Raw genomic sequence first — 21,310 nt, 5'->3', positions numbered from 1 at the left:
TATGCATGTACAGATGAATTTGATGGTAATATTCACACATAGATGAATTTGATGGTAATATGCACGTATAGATGAATTTGATGGTAATATGCACGTATAGATGAATTTGATGGTAATATGCATGTACAGATGAATTTGATGGTAATATTCACACATAGATGAATTTGATGGTAATATGCACGTATAGATGAATTTGATGGTAATATACACGTATAGATGAATCATATGTTAACATTTACGTATAGATGAATTTGATGGTAATATGCACGTATAGATGAATCAGATGTTAACATTCATGTATAGATGAATTTGATGGTAATATGCACGTATAGATGAATTTGATGGTAATATGCATGCATAGATGAATCATGTTAACATTCATGTATAGATGAATTTGATGGTAACATTCGTTTCAACAAGTATTTTTGGTTACATTTCAGTCTTTGTGTATTTTATGGTAACATTCCTGTCTACATGTATTTTATGGTAACATTCGTGTCTACAAGTTCTTTATGGTATATAAAAACCTTATCTATACATATTTTTTTCTGTTTGCCAACTTTAACCAGCAGGGAAAGGTATACAAAATGAGCAGGGGTGAAACAGTTCATCACGTGACTACTATTACCCGATCATGTGACGAACTGTTTCCCGGTCACGTGAGAATTAGCAGATTATGTGATAGAACAAATAAATAATTATTTAATGCCTACTAGGGAAGTAGTCAAAACTATTGCCCCTCGGTAGTGGCGAAGACCCGGGAAACTGTTGTCCTCGACCTGCGGCCTCTGAAAACAATATCCCGGGCTTTCGCCACTACCTCGGGACAATAGTTTTGACTGTTTTCCGAGTAGCCATGAAATAATTGTACACTGGTCACGGTAACTCAGTGGTAGAGCGTTCACTTCGTAACTGGGAGGTCGTGAGTTCAAGCCCCACTCGTGTCATGGTCGTGTCAAACCTCAGACGTTACATAGGTAGTGAGTGCTCCTTCGCCAAACGTACGACTTTAAGAAGTGTGAATCACGAGTCTTTCGTATATGACCTTAAAAACGGAGGTATCGTGTCACGTCAGGCGTTTAAAGAACCATCACTGCTACGGCCGTAAAGCATAGGTCTAAATATGTGGTACATAACTTACTTGTGACGTCTCAATATGAGTGAAACATTCTCGAAAGGACATAACAGAAACAAGGAAACAACCAACCATTCGTAGTCTATGGTAACAGTCGGTTCTACGTGTAGTCCATGGTAACAGTCGTTTCTACGTATAGTCCATGGTAACAGTCGTTTCTACGTGTAGTTCATGGTAACAGTCGTTTCTACGTGTAATTCATGGTAACAGTCGTTTCTATGTGTACTCCATGGTAACAGTCGTTTCTATGTGTACTCCATGGTAACAGTCGTTTCTACGTGTAGTCCATGGTAACAGTCGTTTCTGTGTGTAGTCCATGGTAACAGTCGTTTCTGTGTGTAGTCCATGGTAACAGTCGTTTCTATGTGTAGTTCATGTTAACAGTCGTTTCTACGTGTAATCCATGGTAACAGTCGTTTCTACGTGTAGTCCATGGTAACAGTCGTTTCTACGTGTAGTTCATGGTAACAGTCGTTTCTACGTGTAATTCATGGTAACAGTCGTTTCTACATGTTCTTGATGGTAACTTTTTTCATTATTTTAACAAACGCTTACTGTACTAACTTTTAGCATTTGGATACATAATCATCACGTGATCTGGTATGTATCCCCGTGGTATCCTTGACCTTGATCCATTCTCGATCCCGACGCTGCATAAAATCGTAGGTCAGCCCATGGGCTGACTAAACTATAAATGCTCTTGCGTGTTCAGGGAATTCTGGGAGGTGGAGTAATTCATTTCCGATAACTTCGTGTTCAGAGTAACAGGAGCACACGCACGCGTGTGTTTTAGATGTAGTATATGCAGTGATTCAGTATAATCTTATGTAATCGCTGAAAACCATATAAATTTTCATCCTACACATGTACTCCATTGACATGCAATATTGTGTTCAAAATTCAGACTTAGAACTTACGTTGCTGGCTTTTGATATGTAGCCTTCGGTGTTCGGTGTGCATGGTAGATTTTGTTTAATAAAATTGGATGTATGTGATCTGACATCAGGCTTAGTCGTCTATCAAATATATTTCCTGTGAGCATAAGGTACAAAGTCAATTAATATGAACAAAATCAATGTTGTCGAAAATCACATACACAGTTTAAAATGGAATAAACATGAGCTTTACCGTGAAAGATGTATGCACACAATAGAAAACGGAATATGTGTTTTAGAGATCATATATATTTGATTTGTGCAAATATTTTTGTTTTATGTACTGCACAGTTTTATTTACTTTCAATATTTTACCTATATGCAACAGTCGATACAATTTAGTAGAAGATGATACAATAATTGAATACTATTCGCTTTAGATTCGCTCCCTTGTACAGCAAACATTGCACATTAGTTTGTCATCAGCATTGCATTGGTCAATATTTTCTGTTTTAATGCATTGAATTGGTCAATATTTTCTGTTTTAATGCATTTTTATATGGTAAATAATTACATTTATTATCACCCAAACGAAGTTTAGGGGGGTGTATTGCTTTTATTCCGTCCATCCATAGACACATTTTGTCTGCATATTTTTCTCAGATGCTGATCATTTACTTTACACAAAATTGTATGGAAAAGTTGAATGTTGTTTTAACCTAGGTTGTTTATCTGGTTTGTTAGATTGATTCCTGGAAATTTTAGAAATTTATGGTCATTTGTATTCATTTGTTAATATTTCTGTACATTCTGCCAATATATCCCTTAACAAACAACTTTTGGTGGTGTATTGACCTTTTTCCTATCATGTCTGTCTGTCTGTCTTTTTTTTTCATCCGTCCATTATTTTATTGGGACAATTGATTCCCCTAGTTAAATGTAGATTGAAGTTGGTGACCAAAGACAGCATCCCTGTGTTACTCAAGTTTGCACCACGGATATTAAGAGTAAATCCGCCAGAAAACCATGCAAAATACAGATGACCCTGTGTATGGCGGCCATGTTGAAAATAACAATTTTGGGGAGTATTTTTCAATTACTATTTTGGATGTCTACCTACCCACCAAATTTCATCAAGATGTGGTAACCTACGATTTGGACAGTATTGTATGATTTTTTGCTAGCCAGGCTCTTAATAAGAATCGGGGTTTAATGAATTTAGTGTAGCAACGAACTTGTAATCAGGTGAAACATGAATAACGTTGAAACTCATTTCATGTATGATCCAGTACGGACGAGCCTCGCTTTGGTGGTGGATAATAATTAGTGCCGTTAAGACAGGGCTATTGTCTTCTGATATATGTTCTGCCTACATGTACACTACCCCATTTTCCGACTACACCCATCTCATACAATATTTTATATTTAGGCAATAATATAATAAAATAAAAATGATTTAACAAGAGATACTGTTAATGTAGTACTGTAATTCTCGCTGCTTAAATCTGTCAGGAATCCTTGTTTTCCGGTTGGCATATACGATGTAGATTTGCTACTTAAGCAATCCCGCGAGAAATACAGTGAGCACTTAATATTCTACAAACAATATTTCTTTTAAGGTATATCGATAAACCATACATCGGAATAACCAGGATACTGACACTCTGCCAAATAGACCCCAAGGGATCCAACAGAAATAGACAAAAAGGTTAGCACTGGTAATAACAGAACTTAATAAACCGTCGGAAAGCAATATTTTACCCAACCACATGTATATTGAGTTGATAGGGGGTTGGAACAGAATATTGCAGTTGCTGCTTAATAGTATTGGTTGGAATTCTCGAGGAATGTTGGTCAAATTAGATTATTAAATAACTAATGGAAAACACTCACATTACTATTATGTGATATGACTATCATTAGATGTGCGTCAAATTTATCTGATAACCGATAGTCCTTCATAGTTGTCAGTGTGTTTTATTCAAGTTTAATGTTTAAATAAAGATATAAAAAAAACCAGTATGACATTTGGGGACATTATTGATTGAATAATTTGAAGTTCTTTGTGTATTCGTTTAATTGTTATGTAACTATTTACTAAAAGAGCGCCCGCCCCGCCATCAATCACAATTACGGGACGATAGCAGATTTTGATGGGGTACTCTTGGTAAATTGTATGACGGTGATTCATAACTTTGATTCGGTTGTAATTTGTTTGCAATGATTTGTAGAAGTCTTTTATCGTCTCTCTGAAGTCTACATGAAGTGGTATCATGTAATTTTCCGCAAGTTTGCACTGCATACAATGTTGACCCCAATTTCTGTGAAAATGACTGATTTAAAAAGCAGTTGTTTGAATCTAGAATAACAGACTGAATCTTGATTGCTATCAACAATAATGTTTTAGAGCCATCATTGATTTTTAGCGCACTTATAAAATTAGCAAAGTCCTTCATGTCAAGACCATTATCACAAATTTGTATTGACCAGTGTGTAATTTGCGACTGTCAGACGAGGGGCTAAAATATTGATGCGACTCCCACACCAAGCATCGCTAGAAATTCTTTTGTTTAGAAACCAAAGTTGTACTTTGAGTGATGAGCAACTCTTTCCTTTTCATCATTAGACTTCTAGTGATGTATTGTAATGTTGTATTGAAAGGCTTTTTTTTTTTTATATCAAATACAACAAGAAAAGAAATGAATTTATATATAAAGATATTGTAGATGTTGTCGATTAATCTTGTATTAAAAAGTAAAGTAACATACATGTATAGTTCGTTTAATTATGGGTATTATTTGCAATTATTAATATATGTGTATGACACGCAATCAAGTTTCATTCCCCTCCATTTTGCCATACATGAGAATGGTATATATCTATTGGTCTTTCTGGAGTTTCTTAGCCGACGTCGACTTTGTTTTTATGCATCCTTTCTAACGAGAAACGGTGTGATAAAACCTTTAGAGACATGAAATATGACTTTCCTCTGAATTACAATACAAGACTTAATGATCCTTATGCATGATGAAGTTCACTAGAGATTTGCTTATAATAAAAATGACAGTCAGCACGAACTATAAGATTAGAGCGTGCACGTAGTACCGATCTTTGCTGATGAATTATGGACATCAATACAAGACGTTTTGCTAATAAGTTAATACAGCAAATTAGCATTCTCATTGATTGAGACAAGGCAAAAGATTATATGGGCGTGAAATGGGATCAAAACGCGCCATTTCCATTCATTTTCTAAGGAAGAACGATGATTGTGTCTAATTGTCTCCACTGTTTACTGTTTTGTTCAGCATTTCTGTTCGAGATACTAAAAATAACTAAATGATGAGAGTTATGCCTTAAAATTGCCTACAATGAGCTTGAAATAGCAAAATACAACATCATAGAATTGTATACCTGCGTCTACTTTAAATAGGTACCGGTATCTTCTTTAATTGCTTCACTTCCGTGGTTCCTATTCGCCATCATGTCTTCAAATGTTGCATGAGTATATATGATTGTTATTGGGCGTGCTCTTAATAATGTCTTTTTAAATCATAAAACCACGACCATTTTTCATTGTGGTATATTACTTCAATACTGTCATAACATACCAAAGAGCATGTATCACACCTCTGTAACGGGAAAATGGAAAGTGCATGTTACGTTAATTAAATTGTTTGCAGAACATATTGCAATTAATGTTTTGACCAATACGTTCCTACTCGTTCATAAACACAGATATTTAAAACGTATTTCAAATTCGTTGAAGTAGTCTGCTGGTATATGGACAAATTTCTGAGGAAGAAAAATCAAAACAAAATTCTAACGGCAAATGATTATTGTTTGGATCAGCATTGATATTTATCCTCATTTAAAAATGATAAACCATATATATATATATATATATATATATATATATATATATATATGTGTGTGTGTGTGTGTGTGTGTGTGTGTGTGTGTGTGTGTGTGTGTGTGTGTGATGAGACAGATTGGTTTGGGGGCCGGAACGACCTGTTACCGTATAGAAATATATATCTATATTGCTTATATATCTATATTGCCTATCACAAAAATGACAATGACTTGGTCAAAATGGCGGTTGTAATAATTTGTTGTCGCTATCATACAAATAATGTCAATTCATTGAAAGAATCAGCATATATTTGAAAAAACAAAATTCAATGAAATTCTAAAAGAAATCAATATAATTGTTTAAAGAGTGGAGTGATATCTGGAATTTCCTGGCTTTTTCTTTCTTTAATGCGAAGCTTTCTACCTCGTACATTAGCATAGATAGTTCCATACATTGAAGTTGAGCATGTTTAAAACTGTATCGCAAGGAAATGCCTCAGGAATGGGGTCTAAGGTCATCAGTCTCGGGAAAAACCGAACCTCATGCAATATCCATACTATATACATTAAAGATTGTATATAGCTATAGTTTTCCAAACAGTATTTCCCGAACCTTATCAACAGTCCTATTTTAAGAACCTCGATACAAAGTTTTTATCTGTCAATTTTCCTTCTCCTAAGCCACCACGAAGCCCGTAGCTGTTTCTGTACACTTTAATTGCATATTTCTTTAAGATGCCATAAGAAATTGAGCTTGTGTCACTTCCTGTCCGTGCGTGAAACATAACCAAGTTTTTATGTAAATCTCGAGAATCGGTACAACATAAACAGAAAAAGGATCTCGCATCCACAATTTTCTTTTTATATCTCCTGAAAATGAATTTAAAAGCAAAGGAACATCTGTATCGGACGTTAATATGGTAACCAACGCGCAAGCGCACACAAGACTACAGTGAGTGGCATATAAAGTTATTCTAGTATCTACCTCCTAATGAAACGCCTTCAATATAGACAAATCGAACAATTCAAAATTGAATTTTCATCGTCCATTATAGACCCAATGCAAGCTGTTTTCCTCAAGTATTTCTTTTAAATGACAATGAAAAAAGTAACAAAATGATTTTCTAATTGTATTGTGGCATGCATCAAACAAGTCGAATATTAATACAAAAGTACTAAAGGATTACATAGTAATTTTGTGTAATCCGAACAATTTATAAGGTAGGGGTTTGGGGACAAAAATGCGGAAAATTGTCTTCCGTAAAGATTTTGGAGATTATCGGGGCCATTTTGAAACATTAACGAGAATGTTAAACCTTTCCCGCCACCTACGCCGGAAGTAAAGATCTTTGTCTAAAACCAACATCAGCCGATGTAAAGCAATATTTTGGTCAAAGGAGGACTACAGATAACATTTTCTCTCTCGGTGATTTGGCAAATCTAATAACTCTGTAACAGTACTTCTGTGGTAAGCGTAAAAATCAATTGATTTGTTTAGATCGAATGACGATAAGAGCAGCAATGTCTGTCCAAAATCTAATCACGAGATAAAAATGTACCACCATATGTAACCGCGGCAGCGCGAATGTCGTCCTAAAACTGATTATACCGTTGCCCAAGCGCTCGCGATTTTCTCGTAGCAACAGACAAGAAAGATGGAACGAGTTAAGAATTACGGGAAATCTAATACAATGCATTTCTTGTCGTCTGTAATTGAAAAATACTTATTGAAATTTCTCTCTTTTTTCATTCATTATTGGACACGCTTTTCCTTGAGTGACTTTTCATTTTCAGGCGATACATCGAATATTGGAGCAAGATATCAATAGTGGGTAGTTCTATTGTATGACATTATCTTACCACGAGAATGTTGACTTGGTTACATGTAAAATTCTCACCGGTTATTTGTTGAGCATTATGATTGAATATGCACTGCACCATGACTAATCCTCCAGAAAAGATAACACTTAATTGTAATTTTTAAAAGATATTAATCATAAATATGTTTTTCTACAATACTACATATATTTTTAATCAACGCCTGCGAATATGGTGATAAGACACTTTTGAGCTAGATTTCAGAAACGATTGTGAGAAATATACTCGTTAACGCCCCGATCAAGAATTTTTCAATCATATGGAGATTTCACCATTGCCGGTGAAGGGCTGCAAAATTTCGGCCTATACTCGGCGCTGATGGCCTTTGAGCAGGGAAGGGGATCTGTATCGTGCCACGTCTGCTGTGACACGGGGCCTTGGTTTTTGCAGTCTCATCCGAAGGACCTCCCCATTTAGTCGCCTCTTTCAACAAGCAGGGGGGTGCTGAGGACCTATACTAATCCGAATCCCCACGTTACAGAAATATTGCCTCTACTGTAACCTACTAATTAGATTCTTATCGCATTTATTCCTTTTTAAAAATTGAAACTATACATTTTTCTATGAAATATACGTCATAATGACGTCTCTTAAAGAGAGATATTCTCGACAGGACTTAAAATTCCTAGAATCCGTACTGAAGTAAGAGGGTGAATTTTTAAGGATACAAAAAACTCAAATATGTAGAAAACGAAAAATAAAATATTTTATTTTACATCTTCAGGAAGCTATATTTATTTACATACTTGAAACAATATTGATAACGGGGATTGTCAGAACTCGAGAAAGATTTGTGTTCATATTGTGGTTAGGGTTCTTAAAAATTGTCCACCCGAGGTTTCCAAGATCTGTATTTCGGCGGGAAACAAATTATTTGAAAAATAATTATGTTTCCTCATGCTGAACAATCTCAACACAGCTCTGTTTTTGCTGAGTGGAATCAATTAAATGTAGAGCGAAAATGCCATTTATTGAACATTATGAAATTATTTAAACCCTGATAGGGGATCAGATTAACGGCTAATCACACAATGCGAAATGGTATTTCAATACACTGATCCCCCTAAAATTACAGATGAACAATAAATATGCACAAAAATACAAACTACATAAAGTATACAGCAAAAAGTAGGCACATCAAAAATAAAACTGCCCCAAAATGTAGATTTGCCAAACCCATTCGAGTCACAACCAAAGACAGTCATCTTTGAGAAAGACGAAGAATATCTCCCGAACATTAATTGTGTCCAAACGATGTAAATGGTCAACAGCAGAGTCATCTGATAAAGGAGCGTTAGATTGAATTACAATGTTTTATTTTCAGCATAAATGAAATAAATCTGGAGTAGAAATCATTTATTCCTGGATTCGTAAGTTCGATGAAATGCTTGTTCCCTCCAAGTAAGTAAATGTGACTTTGTAATGGACGATATTGTTGTGTCTACTTCAGTTATCAGACGATTCCAAGTTTTAACCTTATATAAGGAACATTTATATCCGTGTTGAATTAAGCTATAGTCTCCGTAATGTGTCCACGGGGAATTATACTATTCAACCTCTGTAGCTGCAGACAAAACGTTCTACTCTAAAATATTTGAAATCAATAGAATACATTTAAACAACATTGAGTTCAAATCCTTCAGGACAATGTATTTTTTTTTTTTTTATTTATCATAGCAAGTAATTGGCTATTTAAATGAGAATCAAATGCAAATAATAATTGATATATTGTATGAGGTAAATGAGGAAAGTCATCTTTTATATAGTATGTAATGTAAATTTCCACTGTCCGTACAGCCATTATGTGGAGTGTAATCGTAAAAGTATATGAAGTGCCTCTCGTCACCAGATGTGACTAATCAAAGCTCGGGTTTATATAAAGAATCGTTTTTTCTGCTTCAGCAGTCCATGAGTTTGCATCAGGTGTAACGCTAATCCCTCTATACAATGGCACTTCAAAAGGAAAAAAACAATGAGATTCGATCGATGACAATAAGCCGGCGGCATCCTCTTCCTGACTTTTACTTCATTATCACTATCTTTTATATCATCATCCGGGCATCAGCTACTGAAGGGAAATGAAACTTCTTCATGGCCGACTCCACGACCTTACCACCCAAGGTTAACAAACGTTCATTCGGAATATTGCCGTATCTCTAGCTGTTTTGGATTTCTTTTTAGATTAACAGATTCTTTTTATTTATTTTGATCACAATAAACGATACATTATAATGTTTATTAAACATGTCTGATGGATTAGACCAAACCTCTAACAAGATCAAATTCGTGTCTGGTTCCTGCGTACACCGATGCACAATAAAAACATTGCCGTACATTTCAATCATCAGTCATGCATGTACAAAGCAGGAGATGTACAATATATCATATAGGTATACGAGAGATAAGTTTGAATAATGTAATGTTAAATGAAATCTGCATCATTTAAAAAACGATACTCTAGTTCCTCCAGGACATAACAAAATTATGTTTCATACAATCTAATAAAAAAAAAACCTCTTTGTTCGCCGAAGTGGATGAGCATATCGTCAATATATGAGCTATTATCATTGACTGTTGAATAACAATTGTTGCATTCAACAATTGTTGCAGTTCTAGATTGCACAAACTATGTACCAATAACAGGATGTCACGACTAAAAATGCAATACAACAACATTCAAAATAATCCCATGACAAATATGCTATCGATAAAAAACTAAGAATTTATTAAAATATTTCATAATATTCATTTCAGATTGTTATTTAAATTGTGTTAGCGTGTTCGAAAAATATTCAGTATTTGTTTGGTTATGGTCAGCCCCCCCCCCCCCCCCCCCCCCCCCATTTACACGTAAAATACTTTTCGAGTATAACCAGAATAATATTTCTTTTATCTTTCAACTCCATAGATCATCGAGAACACTTGTGTCTATTGCATGAACAAACGAAGATCAATCTTATAAATCCTACAAAGATAACAAAATTGAGAAAAGGGCACACACGGACCCCTGGGCATACTAGAGGTAGAAACAGGAGTCTAGGAGGAGGAAGCACCCCCTGTTGACGGGCCACACCTGCTGTGAGCTCTATATTTTAATCATGTAAACGGAGTAATCCATAGTCAAAATCAATGTATAAGAACGGCCTAACAATTGATATGAAACACGTCAGACAGCTTTCAGTCAATTGATAGGTTGTATTTGCAAATTATATTATTATATAACAACCACAGAATTTGCGAAATGCTGACTTAAAACGAACCTGTTGAAACCCCATGAACATCAACATATTTGTCCATAGACTGTCTCTATTTCAAAACAAATCATACACAGAACATGCTTATGCATATCGCATCAGTTGGGAGGAATAAACACCATATGCGAGTGATAATGAAATATTGCTATACAAATATGGGAAAGTGGTGAGAGAGAAACTGAAATCATTCCGTTTGTCATAAAGATGAGTTACAATATGGAGCAGATATGGGATACTCTGTGGTGTCTTTTACTTCGAGTTTACTGGCATATATCGAATCGACATAATTGAAAATTAGTATTGTTAATAGATAAAGCGATGATGATATATCTAAATGTCGAATTGAAGGCCACATCAAGAGATCTTTTCTTCTCATGTAGAAGCATTTGAATAAGAATATAAAACAGGTCAACATATAATGGAGCACAATTCGTACCCATGGGAATTCCAACAGACTGTTGGAAGACCTGATCACCAACGACTACGTAAATATTGTCAATAATTAGACATTGCAGCATCTTTTTAATATCAACTTCAGAGTATGTGTGCGTTGGATCAGAGTAGTGTTTAACAAAACATTTTAGATGACTGAGCACAAGATATGAATATTTCCGTGTTTTATTTTTATTTAAGAAACAACTACGGTATCTATGATGCTACGTTCTTTAGACTTTGTGAGAATCAACATTTGATTTACACCACTTTCTTGCATTTGTTGTGGCATAGTACGTTTGAAGTTTCTCCTTCACAGCAGTTAATATATTCGCATGAAATAAAATTAGGACGCCTGTAGAACATTTACTGGATCCTGCAGTGCATATCTGTTTGTAAAGGTTTTCTGTGCAAGTTTTGAATTTAGTATAGGTACAGTATTGCATATTCGTTCCTTCCATTGACTGGGATATAAAATGAGTTTAACAATACGATTTTGAAGAACAATAGGGTTGGCATCAGCTGAAGGAAAGATGTTTACACATGAAACTGGGCGGAGGGTCAGTTTTGTGAAGAGCAGTCGTGAACATGTCAGATTAATTCAATAAGTTTCCCAGAATAAACTTTTTCAATGAATTCATTTTATTTCAATAATGAAATAGGACTTCATTGTAATACAATCACACAGGTCGACAGGAAATGCTTACTCCTCCTAGGCACCTGATCCCACTTCTGGCGTATCCAGGGATCCGTGTTTGTCCAACAATCTATTTTGTATTGCTTATAGGAATTATGAGATTGATCACTGTTCGTTATCTTTACCTTTCATACATTCAAGTCGGAAGCACATGAAAGCAAAAGTCAAATACTGAGAAAATGGATCTGTTGTGAAAAATACAAACTGGTCGTTCATTCGGAGAAATTAGTTCAGATGCAGCATCCAAATCACGAATAATAGGTTGTATACACCATCTTTAGATGTACATCAACGAACCACTGAACCACACAACAGCTATAAAGTTTCTGAGGAACTGAGCTGCTATGTAAATGGATTGTGCACAGAAAAAGTTTCACCGTAAAGCGATGTTTTTAAAACGGGTAGATCTATAGCTCTCTTGTATATGACAATTTTTAACAAGGGACAACAGTTTTGTAGATACCGTTACTAGAAAACTGACTCAGTCAGGAGGGGGCCTGCAGACATGACAAAATTTATTCATGTATACTGTAGGTTGTTTAGTGGTTTGGTGTCATGCCTTCATATTCTAATTGCTAAATATGCACCCAGATATTTCTGCAATAATATATGTTTTGGTATCGTACTAGGTTTAATGTCAAAGGTACCTGTAGAACTCTACAACCTGGATGCAAATAAACTACTGAAGCACGCCACAACCTGGAGATAAATAAACTACTGTAGCACTTTACAACCTGGAGGTAAATAAACTACTGTAGCACTCTACAACCAGGAGATAAATAAACTACTGTAGCACTCTACAACCCGGAGGTAAATAAACTACTGTAGCACTCTACAACCAGGAGATAAATAAACTACTGTAGCACTCCACAACCTGGAGATAAATAAACTACTGTAGCACTTCACAACCCGGAGGAAAATAAACTACTGTAGCACTCTACAACCAGGAGATAAATAAACTACTGTAACTTTCTACAACCTGGACTTTCTACAACCTGGAGGTAAATAAACTACTGTAGCACTCTACAACCAGGAGGTAAATAAACTACTGGCCGGGGATTTTTTAAATATCGGTTGTTTCTGATGACAGTAACACGTTTTACAGATAACTATCTAACACCACTCTGGCCTGGAGGTTATAAAACTTTCACCGTACTCATACTCAAACTCAGCCATGTTTGTTTTGAGTACAACTCTGAGCAAGCTTCGAAACATACTCGAAAAATCTTGAACATGTACTCCATTTGAGTGTGATGATTTTATAAAAGTTCACTTTTGAGTATGAATACGAGTTAGAGCACAGACTTGGAGTTGAGGTATGAAAATGTGCTCCAAAAAGTTTTATAACCTCCAGGCCATCAGTTTTATGTTTTGGAACTCCTTGACCACCAAAATTTATTCCGCTAGAATTATTTGTATACATATGGGCTCGAAAATCGCCAAAGTTTACACACGCGGAAAGGTATGGTATGGTAACCTAAACTGATCTGCTGTAACCTTGCACTTTGACCTCATGACTAACACAATATTTACATGTAGGCGTCTTCCTTTCATGTTTTCTGTTGAAGGCTTTTTAAGATACCGTGTTACAGTAGACGTTGGCACGACAAAGATCCCGTACTATTACTGCCCTCAACGTCATGAACAGGTCAAATTTTGTGGAACTTGACTTACAGGAGATGAAGGTGTAAGATGAAGAATTCTTGGATGGGAAAATCATTTTGATAACTTTGAACGTATTAATCATCTGTGCGAAACGTTTCTTCAGTAATGGATAGGGTTCCAAAGGTTCTATACGAGTAAACTTATACGATTGAATGTTGCCCATGGTAACATTGTAGTAGCTTATAAAAGCAGGCAGGGATATAACTAGTAGTTTGTTGTTCTGTACCTATTTCATAGATTAAACTGTTTAATTGTTCGATACTCAAATTTTCCTCCAATTTAATCATAGGATAACTCGTACGAAAGTAATCTACCATATTCTTTGTTGATTTTTTAAAATGTTACTCTAAGCCTTTCTCCGGTAAAGATCAATATTCAAGCATCAGGTAGATTAATTTACTCGGTAACATAACATATTTATTTACTTTGCCTTTTCAAGCATGGCGTGCAGTTCTGGGAGAAATCGGCTGTACATAACGAATTGATTTTTTTTCAAATTAAAGTTTTATTGAACCAATGTGGGTTTTTTTGCGAAACATTACATACGTTTTAAGATAAAACAACAACAAAAATCAATCTGTAGTTCGCTAAAAGGCATGATGGAATGAAAATCAACTTCCCTGAAAGGTACTATAGGTGTACACACGCGAAAAAAAATACAGTCTCCGTCATTAAAATGAATTTTCACCCATTAGCAGAACATGAACGTGCTGCTGTGAGAAGTGGTATTTCCAATTTTTATATGCCCGTCTATGGCGTCGTCCGTCTGTCCGCCCGTCTCGCTGTCTGGACCTTGTGGGCAGGATACAAACCGAACCGTAAGCTCCAGGATATTACAACTGGGCAAACTTGATCACCCTGATGAGAGGAAGATGTCTATTGTTTTTCAAGGTCAAGATATTACTTAGTAGAAAACCCTTGTAGGCAGGATACAAACCGAACCGTAAGCTCCAGGATATTGCAGCTTGGTACATTTGATCATCATGATGAGAGGACGATGCCTATTGTTTTTCAAAGTTAAAGGTCAAGGTCGCAGTATGACTTAGTTGGAAAACCTTGTAGGCAGGATACAAACCGAACCATCAATCGGAACTCCTCGAATGTCTCGTGCATTTGACATATATTGCGGATGTAATACGATGGCATCCATGAGTGAATTTGATGCATTGTCAACTACGACGTCACAGCCTACTGCACTACGTTACGTACGTCATAACTAGCAATCAATCGGATCACGCGTTCGTCTTTTTTGCGGTTACAGAAATAGCCGAGTAGTTACGATTGAGATAACAATGCATCAAATTCACTCATGCATGCCATCGTATTACATCCGAGTGCGCGAGGCATTCCGATTGACCGAACCATAAGCCCCAGGATATTTAAACTTGGTACATTTGATCAACATGATGAGAGTAAGATGCCTATTATTTTTCAAGGTCAAAGGTCAAGTTGTATTACTTAATTAATAGGAAAACCGTGTAGGCAGTGTACAAACCGAACTGTTGGGGCTAGGACCGTCAAACGTTGTACACATACACTTTATGACAAGTGGAGGTTGCCTATTGTTTCTTAAGGTCAAAGGCCAAGGTCGTAGTAGCAGGATGCAGACTGATTCGTTTGGGCAAGGACCATTAAACTTGATAGACATGCATCTTATGCCAAGAAAAAATATTACATAGAGAGTACATGATTTCTCTTGTTTTTTCGATGCAAAGAAAGTATGTCACACCCTGATGATTGCTGATACAACTTGAAGCCAAGTTCTACAAATCATGATGTAAGAAAAACACCCTATTCTAGCTGTTCACGGGCGTATTATGTACCGTTGGCCGTACTCCAGTTAGTATACACCAAGGATGTCGTTTTCTTTGTATCTGTTGATTTACGTCCCATTACGAAATGTTTCAGTTTGGTAGATTAATCAACAGATGTTTTCTTGTTCTAAATATTTCTGACCTATCACTTTACCCGCAAATTTTGAAGAAAAAAAAATTGAAAATTTTGCAAAAACCGACATATATCGGTAGTCCTTGTTAGGGCATGCAAAATGTGGGGTGTGTTTTTGTTTCACTCTCATTCAGACGATTTATGCAGATGCTATCAAACAGAAAACTAGGACATGTTCTGGGCCAGGAAGACTGCGCGGAGCAAAAATACAAATGTTATGGATGTTTTCGCGCCGTTTATTGTTTTACAAATGAATATTCCGTTCCATTTTCCCTAATGGAAAAATGCGCGTGGTAGAATTGCATTACGTAAAGTTGTAGATGTAATTCAATCTTTTGGCAATAAAGATAATGTAGGGTAGTTAATCTTGCTCAGAACTGATGCGACGATTTACATTTAATGATTGATAGAACGACAAATTCAGCTAAAGCACAAGCAACCAAAGAAGGAATTGATTTAAGGACAAGAGCACGTCCCTGAAAGTCAAAACATTTGATCATTAAATGTTATTCTCTCCTCCATTTCACCTCTTGTCTGTGTGAATCTGTCTTCAAAATGAACTGTACTCCGATACTGTTGTTTAAGAAGTACCCTGACATCGATATAAACATGATAGACTAAACGTCAGTGTAGCAACCACACTAATGGAAATGAAATCATATGTCATAAAAAATTAATTCATCAAGATAACTCAGACTCTAATATTCTTGTTGAATTAAATTCCCAAATTTTAACTCGTGGCAAACGGTTGCTTTTATGATTTTCTGTCGGAAACGGCTTTTGAATGAACAAGAATAAACATTTCTAAGATGTTGATCCATAATCCTATTCCTACAGAAACAAAATCGTATAGTTTTATTCCTATATTATCAGAGGAATTGCAGTTCATGTAATTTTGCTGATTTTTTTTTTTAAATCACACAATATGCTGTCATATCAAAGTAGATATGTTTCTTGACTGTGTTTACATTTCAGACTTTCAAACCCGTCCCTTTATTACTTTGTAATATGTTATGAAAGTTATGGATATATCCAAATATCGTAGTCCTAAATTGAGAAATGACAACACGCGAAATAACTGTGGGCATAAGGAATTGCATTCACTAGGGATCTCGGGAGAATTCGTTCATAATCGTTCATGACAACATAAGAAGCTCCGTCCGTCGCTACAGCATTAATCAATCTAACATTTTCTCCTGGGTGCAAGTTTCTGGACTAAAAATCCAGCATACATGACCCTGAACGATTGAATGAAGTTTTATTTCTTTTCCTCGTATAAATCGCCGCTATGCTGTCTAGCTAATCTTAGGGGAAATTTTATTACCTCTCGCATCTAGGATTTTCAAGTAAATATTGTGACGTAACAATAACTTCAATCAATCTTGTTCATATTACGGAGATATCACACCCACACTTAAGATGACGTATATATTAAGGCATAAGGTATACATTTAGTTTAAATGATACATTGGTAAATTAATTGTAAATTTATATACTGATAGTTCATTCAACATGATACAGATACTAAAAAGAAATTTATTATGATTTAAGGCAAGTCAACTTGTTACATGAGTTATCTACCTTCGTGAAAAAAAATCATAAATTGCCAGGTAACTTATAGTTTTCCTCATAGATTAAGATAAGCAATCGTCCCATTTTCACCTTTTGACTATGAGATCTCGAGCAAAATTTACCTTTGTTTCATTTTATATGTCAAAAAACGTGCTTTTCCCATTGGGTTCAATGTTAGAATGATTTGGCAATGTTTTTAAAGTACGTGATTATTTTTCAAAAATGCCTGGTGAATAATTTTGTATGTTGATGCCCTTTGATGTGAAACCATGACTTTTTATGTACTGTTTCCCTTTAATAAACATTTGTTGATGCTAATTAAGTATCGGGTACGAATTATAGATTTAATACAAATATAACAATGAAATGCATGTCCTATTCAATTTTGGCTGACCTGAACTGAACACTAAAATCAGCTTTTCTTCATAAAATTTGTCCGTAGTCTATCTGTCTCTGAACTTTTAACATTTTAATGTTCGTTCATAACATGCCTTTATCGTATGAATGAGACCACAACAGGAATTCAAAGATTAACATAGGAATATCTTTGAAAAAATCTTAAATACTAGTAAACATAAAGGTGATGTGCAAGCATCCTCATATTGCATAAATTCAGATTTGTTCACATCATCTTGGCTGGTCACAATAGGGTTTACAATTTTACATAGGAAGATTTATTGTAGGACTTTTTTTTAAATATTGAGAGCTACAAGGGTACAATACCTGTATTTCAAATTAGCAAGCAAACATCCTTATTTAATTTAGGTTAAAGTTCGTTCATACTATGGCCCCTAAAGTCAGGGAGGCGTCTATATGAGGATCTTAAAATCTTGCATAGGAAAATTATCAACAACCACAACAACGTAATTTTTCAAATTAATTTGCAAGCATCTTCATTAAGTGTAGATTCATATTTACTCAAACGATGAACCCTGGATTCTAGAATCGACCATGATGGGGTTTCGTATGTGTAAAGGAAAATTCTTTATTTGAAATAAGTAAAGATTTATGTTTGTTCATACAAGTCTATATAGGGATATTCTTCTGAACAACAACAACAGTTCGATTTGTTGAATTGATATGAAAGCATCTTCGTGAAATATAGGTTCAAGTTTGTTTATACCAACTGCGAACTTTGGACGAAGACCTCAGGATCAGAGGACTCAGCTTTTAACACAGTCCCCATAGCAGCTTCAGGCAGAGCCAAGTACAGGTCCTTTGCCGTCGCTTCAAGTACCAGACGATGCAATGAAGATTGAGTGAGTTGTTTATACCATGACACCTGGGCAATGGTATGGGTTTGATTGGAGTTTGAGATTGTACATGGGAGTATATTGAAAAACTTTTTGAAAATGTTTTTAACAGCTCCAATGGTACAATTTTTCAAATTTGTATGCAAGCATCATCATCATGTAAGGCACACTCAAGGTTAACATTATGAACTTTGGATTCTGTGAGGGTTCATTGAATGCGGGCATCATTGAGGTTTAATGCTTTACGTGAGAAATTGTCGGTCGGTAGAACACGATTATCTACTGAATCTCTTAAGAATCCTAGGATTGGCACATAAAACTTTTTAAAAACACGGGTTGGTCATGATTAGAAGATGACCTTATCAGATTACCAATTCAAAAGCTAGCTTTTTTAACAATCATAAAGCAATAATTGTCAGACTGGTGAATAGAGAACCATCTATCCAATGGTCATCAAACTTCATGGGTCATGTCTTGTAATGAGATCAATTGATTTTCAAGTCAAATGTCAAGGGTTTACTAGCAGCTGTTTTTAAATTCACTTCACAATTCTAAGACGTATCGGGTATATAGCAAAAACAACGTACGAGTCCTTTTTTTCATTTATTCATTTTCTAAAAAAAATATATTTAATCTTACCTTTTAATTTTGTCCGCTGTATCGGTGATCTTGTCTTTAGCAGGATACACTAATCTTCCTTTCAGAGCTTCGAAGCTTCCAAAGGGCATTGTCCAAATTCTAGTAAAAGAATTATAACAGAAACGGGAAACCTCCTCGGATCCTTCTGCACCAAGCCTTTGGATGGTGTTATCGAATTTATTATATCATGAATGGACAGAAAGATTTCTTTGATGAAAGAGATGCATGGTAAGAAAACCAAGTCCGAAAAGGTAATTTAACACGAAGAAAGTGTCGAGATTTCCACCGAAAAATCAAAGGAAGTGCTGATTTCGTTGTACGGAGTGTGCTTAAAGGGAAATTATCTACAGACCATGCGTCTAACAAATATCCTGAAAGATCATCCTTATTTTACAATATTGATCCGTCGTGTCATTTTACCATTTTATAGGTATTTGCATTTAACTGACAGAAAAGACGGGATAGGCTAAATTACCAACAGGAAGATATGATGTTTTAGTTTGCTTTATTTCTTTTTTATGTTAATTAGAAACAGATATCAATTTCTAATGAAAACTTAAACGGTATTTTAATTGTTATTGTTTTTATTCAGGCGTTTATGGTCCGTAAAATCATACCTTTTTTTCAAGCGGAAGATTCACTTCTTTGATTCGATGAGCATTATTGATGAAAAAATAATGTTCCTAGTTTTCCCCCTCTAAATTAGCTAGAATCGGCATAAACTTTAGGGGATTCGGCTGAAATATAACTGAGTGAATATCTTCTCTATAAAGAGTGTTTACGTAGGTTTTACGTGCCTTGACAGACAAAATCTTAAGAAAAAATGGGCTCAACTCCATAAATTCCTATAAATTCTACAGTCAAGCTTTTTTATCTCGAACTTGACGGGACTAACATTAAACTTCAAGATATCGGAGGATTTGAGATAAAGAGGGTGGAAAAAAATTGTTGGGACTTTCAACTTACTTCGACATATCCCTGGTATTTAAGATATCGTTATTCGAAATAACAAAGTTCAACTTTATTTGAATATCATGATTTACGCCTGCCAAAAGGAAACAATTTTAAAAGAGAAGAAAGAAAAGTTGAACTGTCAAAGCAAACTCTCAGAAAATAATTTATTGATTTTGAAAATGAATTCGAAAAGGGGGACCCCCGTACTCTTACACAACTTCTGCAGTACGGGCAGGCAATTTTTCAACAACAACAAAAAGCCAACAACATACAAATGAGGGGAATAAGATAACCACGAATTAAAAAACAAAACAGGGACCACATAGCCATTTAATGGTATATGTGATATATATGCAGTGATTTTTTTTGGGTCAAAATGCCACCGATATTCGGCTGTTTTCCCTCACTAAAATTAGCTATTTTTTCCCAATTATATATATATATTTTTCCCAATTTCAAATCTAGGGAAATTAGGCCATTTAAAAAAAGGTTACCGTATATTGCTGACAAAGAGTAAATACGTTTTTTTTTTCTTCAGTTTTATTCTCCAAACCACTGCACATGCAAAAGGTTTTGTAAAGAATATGTAAAACAATAGAGGCATCCATATAAGCAGATATGCAACGAAGTATAGATAGTTTCCAGATACACATTAAGCCATATTGTTGACAATTAAGTTTGACCGCCATTGTATGTAGGGTCAGGCTAATAACAGGAAGTGGCCAACAGTATAGGGTTTTACTAAAATCCGAAAAATACAAAAAGGAGAGACATTCTGGAAACTTGATTATTGATGTAATATTTACAAGATTATGGGTACAAATGCTGGTGAATTGATAATTTATTATTTTCTTTATGAAATTAGACAATAAGTATTTCTTAGGAAAAGTAAATAATATCTATGCAAGGTGTGACTTCCAACACATATTTAATGTTAAATAATGATTTATTTTATGATTTTAAATCAGATCTGAAATAAACCTCAAACAAAAAAATTGTTATTTGATTATTTTATGCATCTTTACCATTTTAACTTACTATGAATGATTTTCCCCAATTTGAGGAAAATGTCGCTAATTTTTCCCAATTCAAAAGGAGGGGTGGTAGTTTGAAAAATAAAAAAAATCACTGATATGTTTTACTAGGTTACTATT

The 21,310-nt window shown here is 35.1% G+C and overlaps 1 protein-coding gene across 1 annotated transcript in view; it reads right to left on the bottom strand.

Annotated features, from left to right (window-relative positions):
• Nucleotides 1-19,516, bottom strand: part of LOC125683631 (vesicular glutamate transporter 1-like) — a 64,586-nt gene extending 45,070 nt beyond the window's left edge. Inside the window, exon 1 of the mRNA XM_048924991.2 lies at nucleotides 19,203-19,516. Within this exon, the coding sequence (XP_048780948.2) occupies nucleotides 19,203-19,291 (89 nt within the window). The 5' untranslated portion in view covers nucleotides 19,292-19,516. The remainder of the gene's footprint in view (nucleotides 1-19,202) is intronic.
• Between the last annotated feature and the right edge of the window lie 1,794 nt (nucleotides 19,517-21,310).

The sequence above is a fragment of the Ostrea edulis genome, chromosome 6, assembly GCF_947568905.1.
Source record: "Ostrea edulis chromosome 6, xbOstEdul1.1, whole genome shotgun sequence".
In the NCBI taxonomy this organism is placed as follows: Eukaryota; Metazoa; Mollusca; class Bivalvia; order Ostreida; family Ostreidae; genus Ostrea; species Ostrea edulis.
This window is presented reverse-complemented; position numbering and strand designations above follow the sequence as displayed.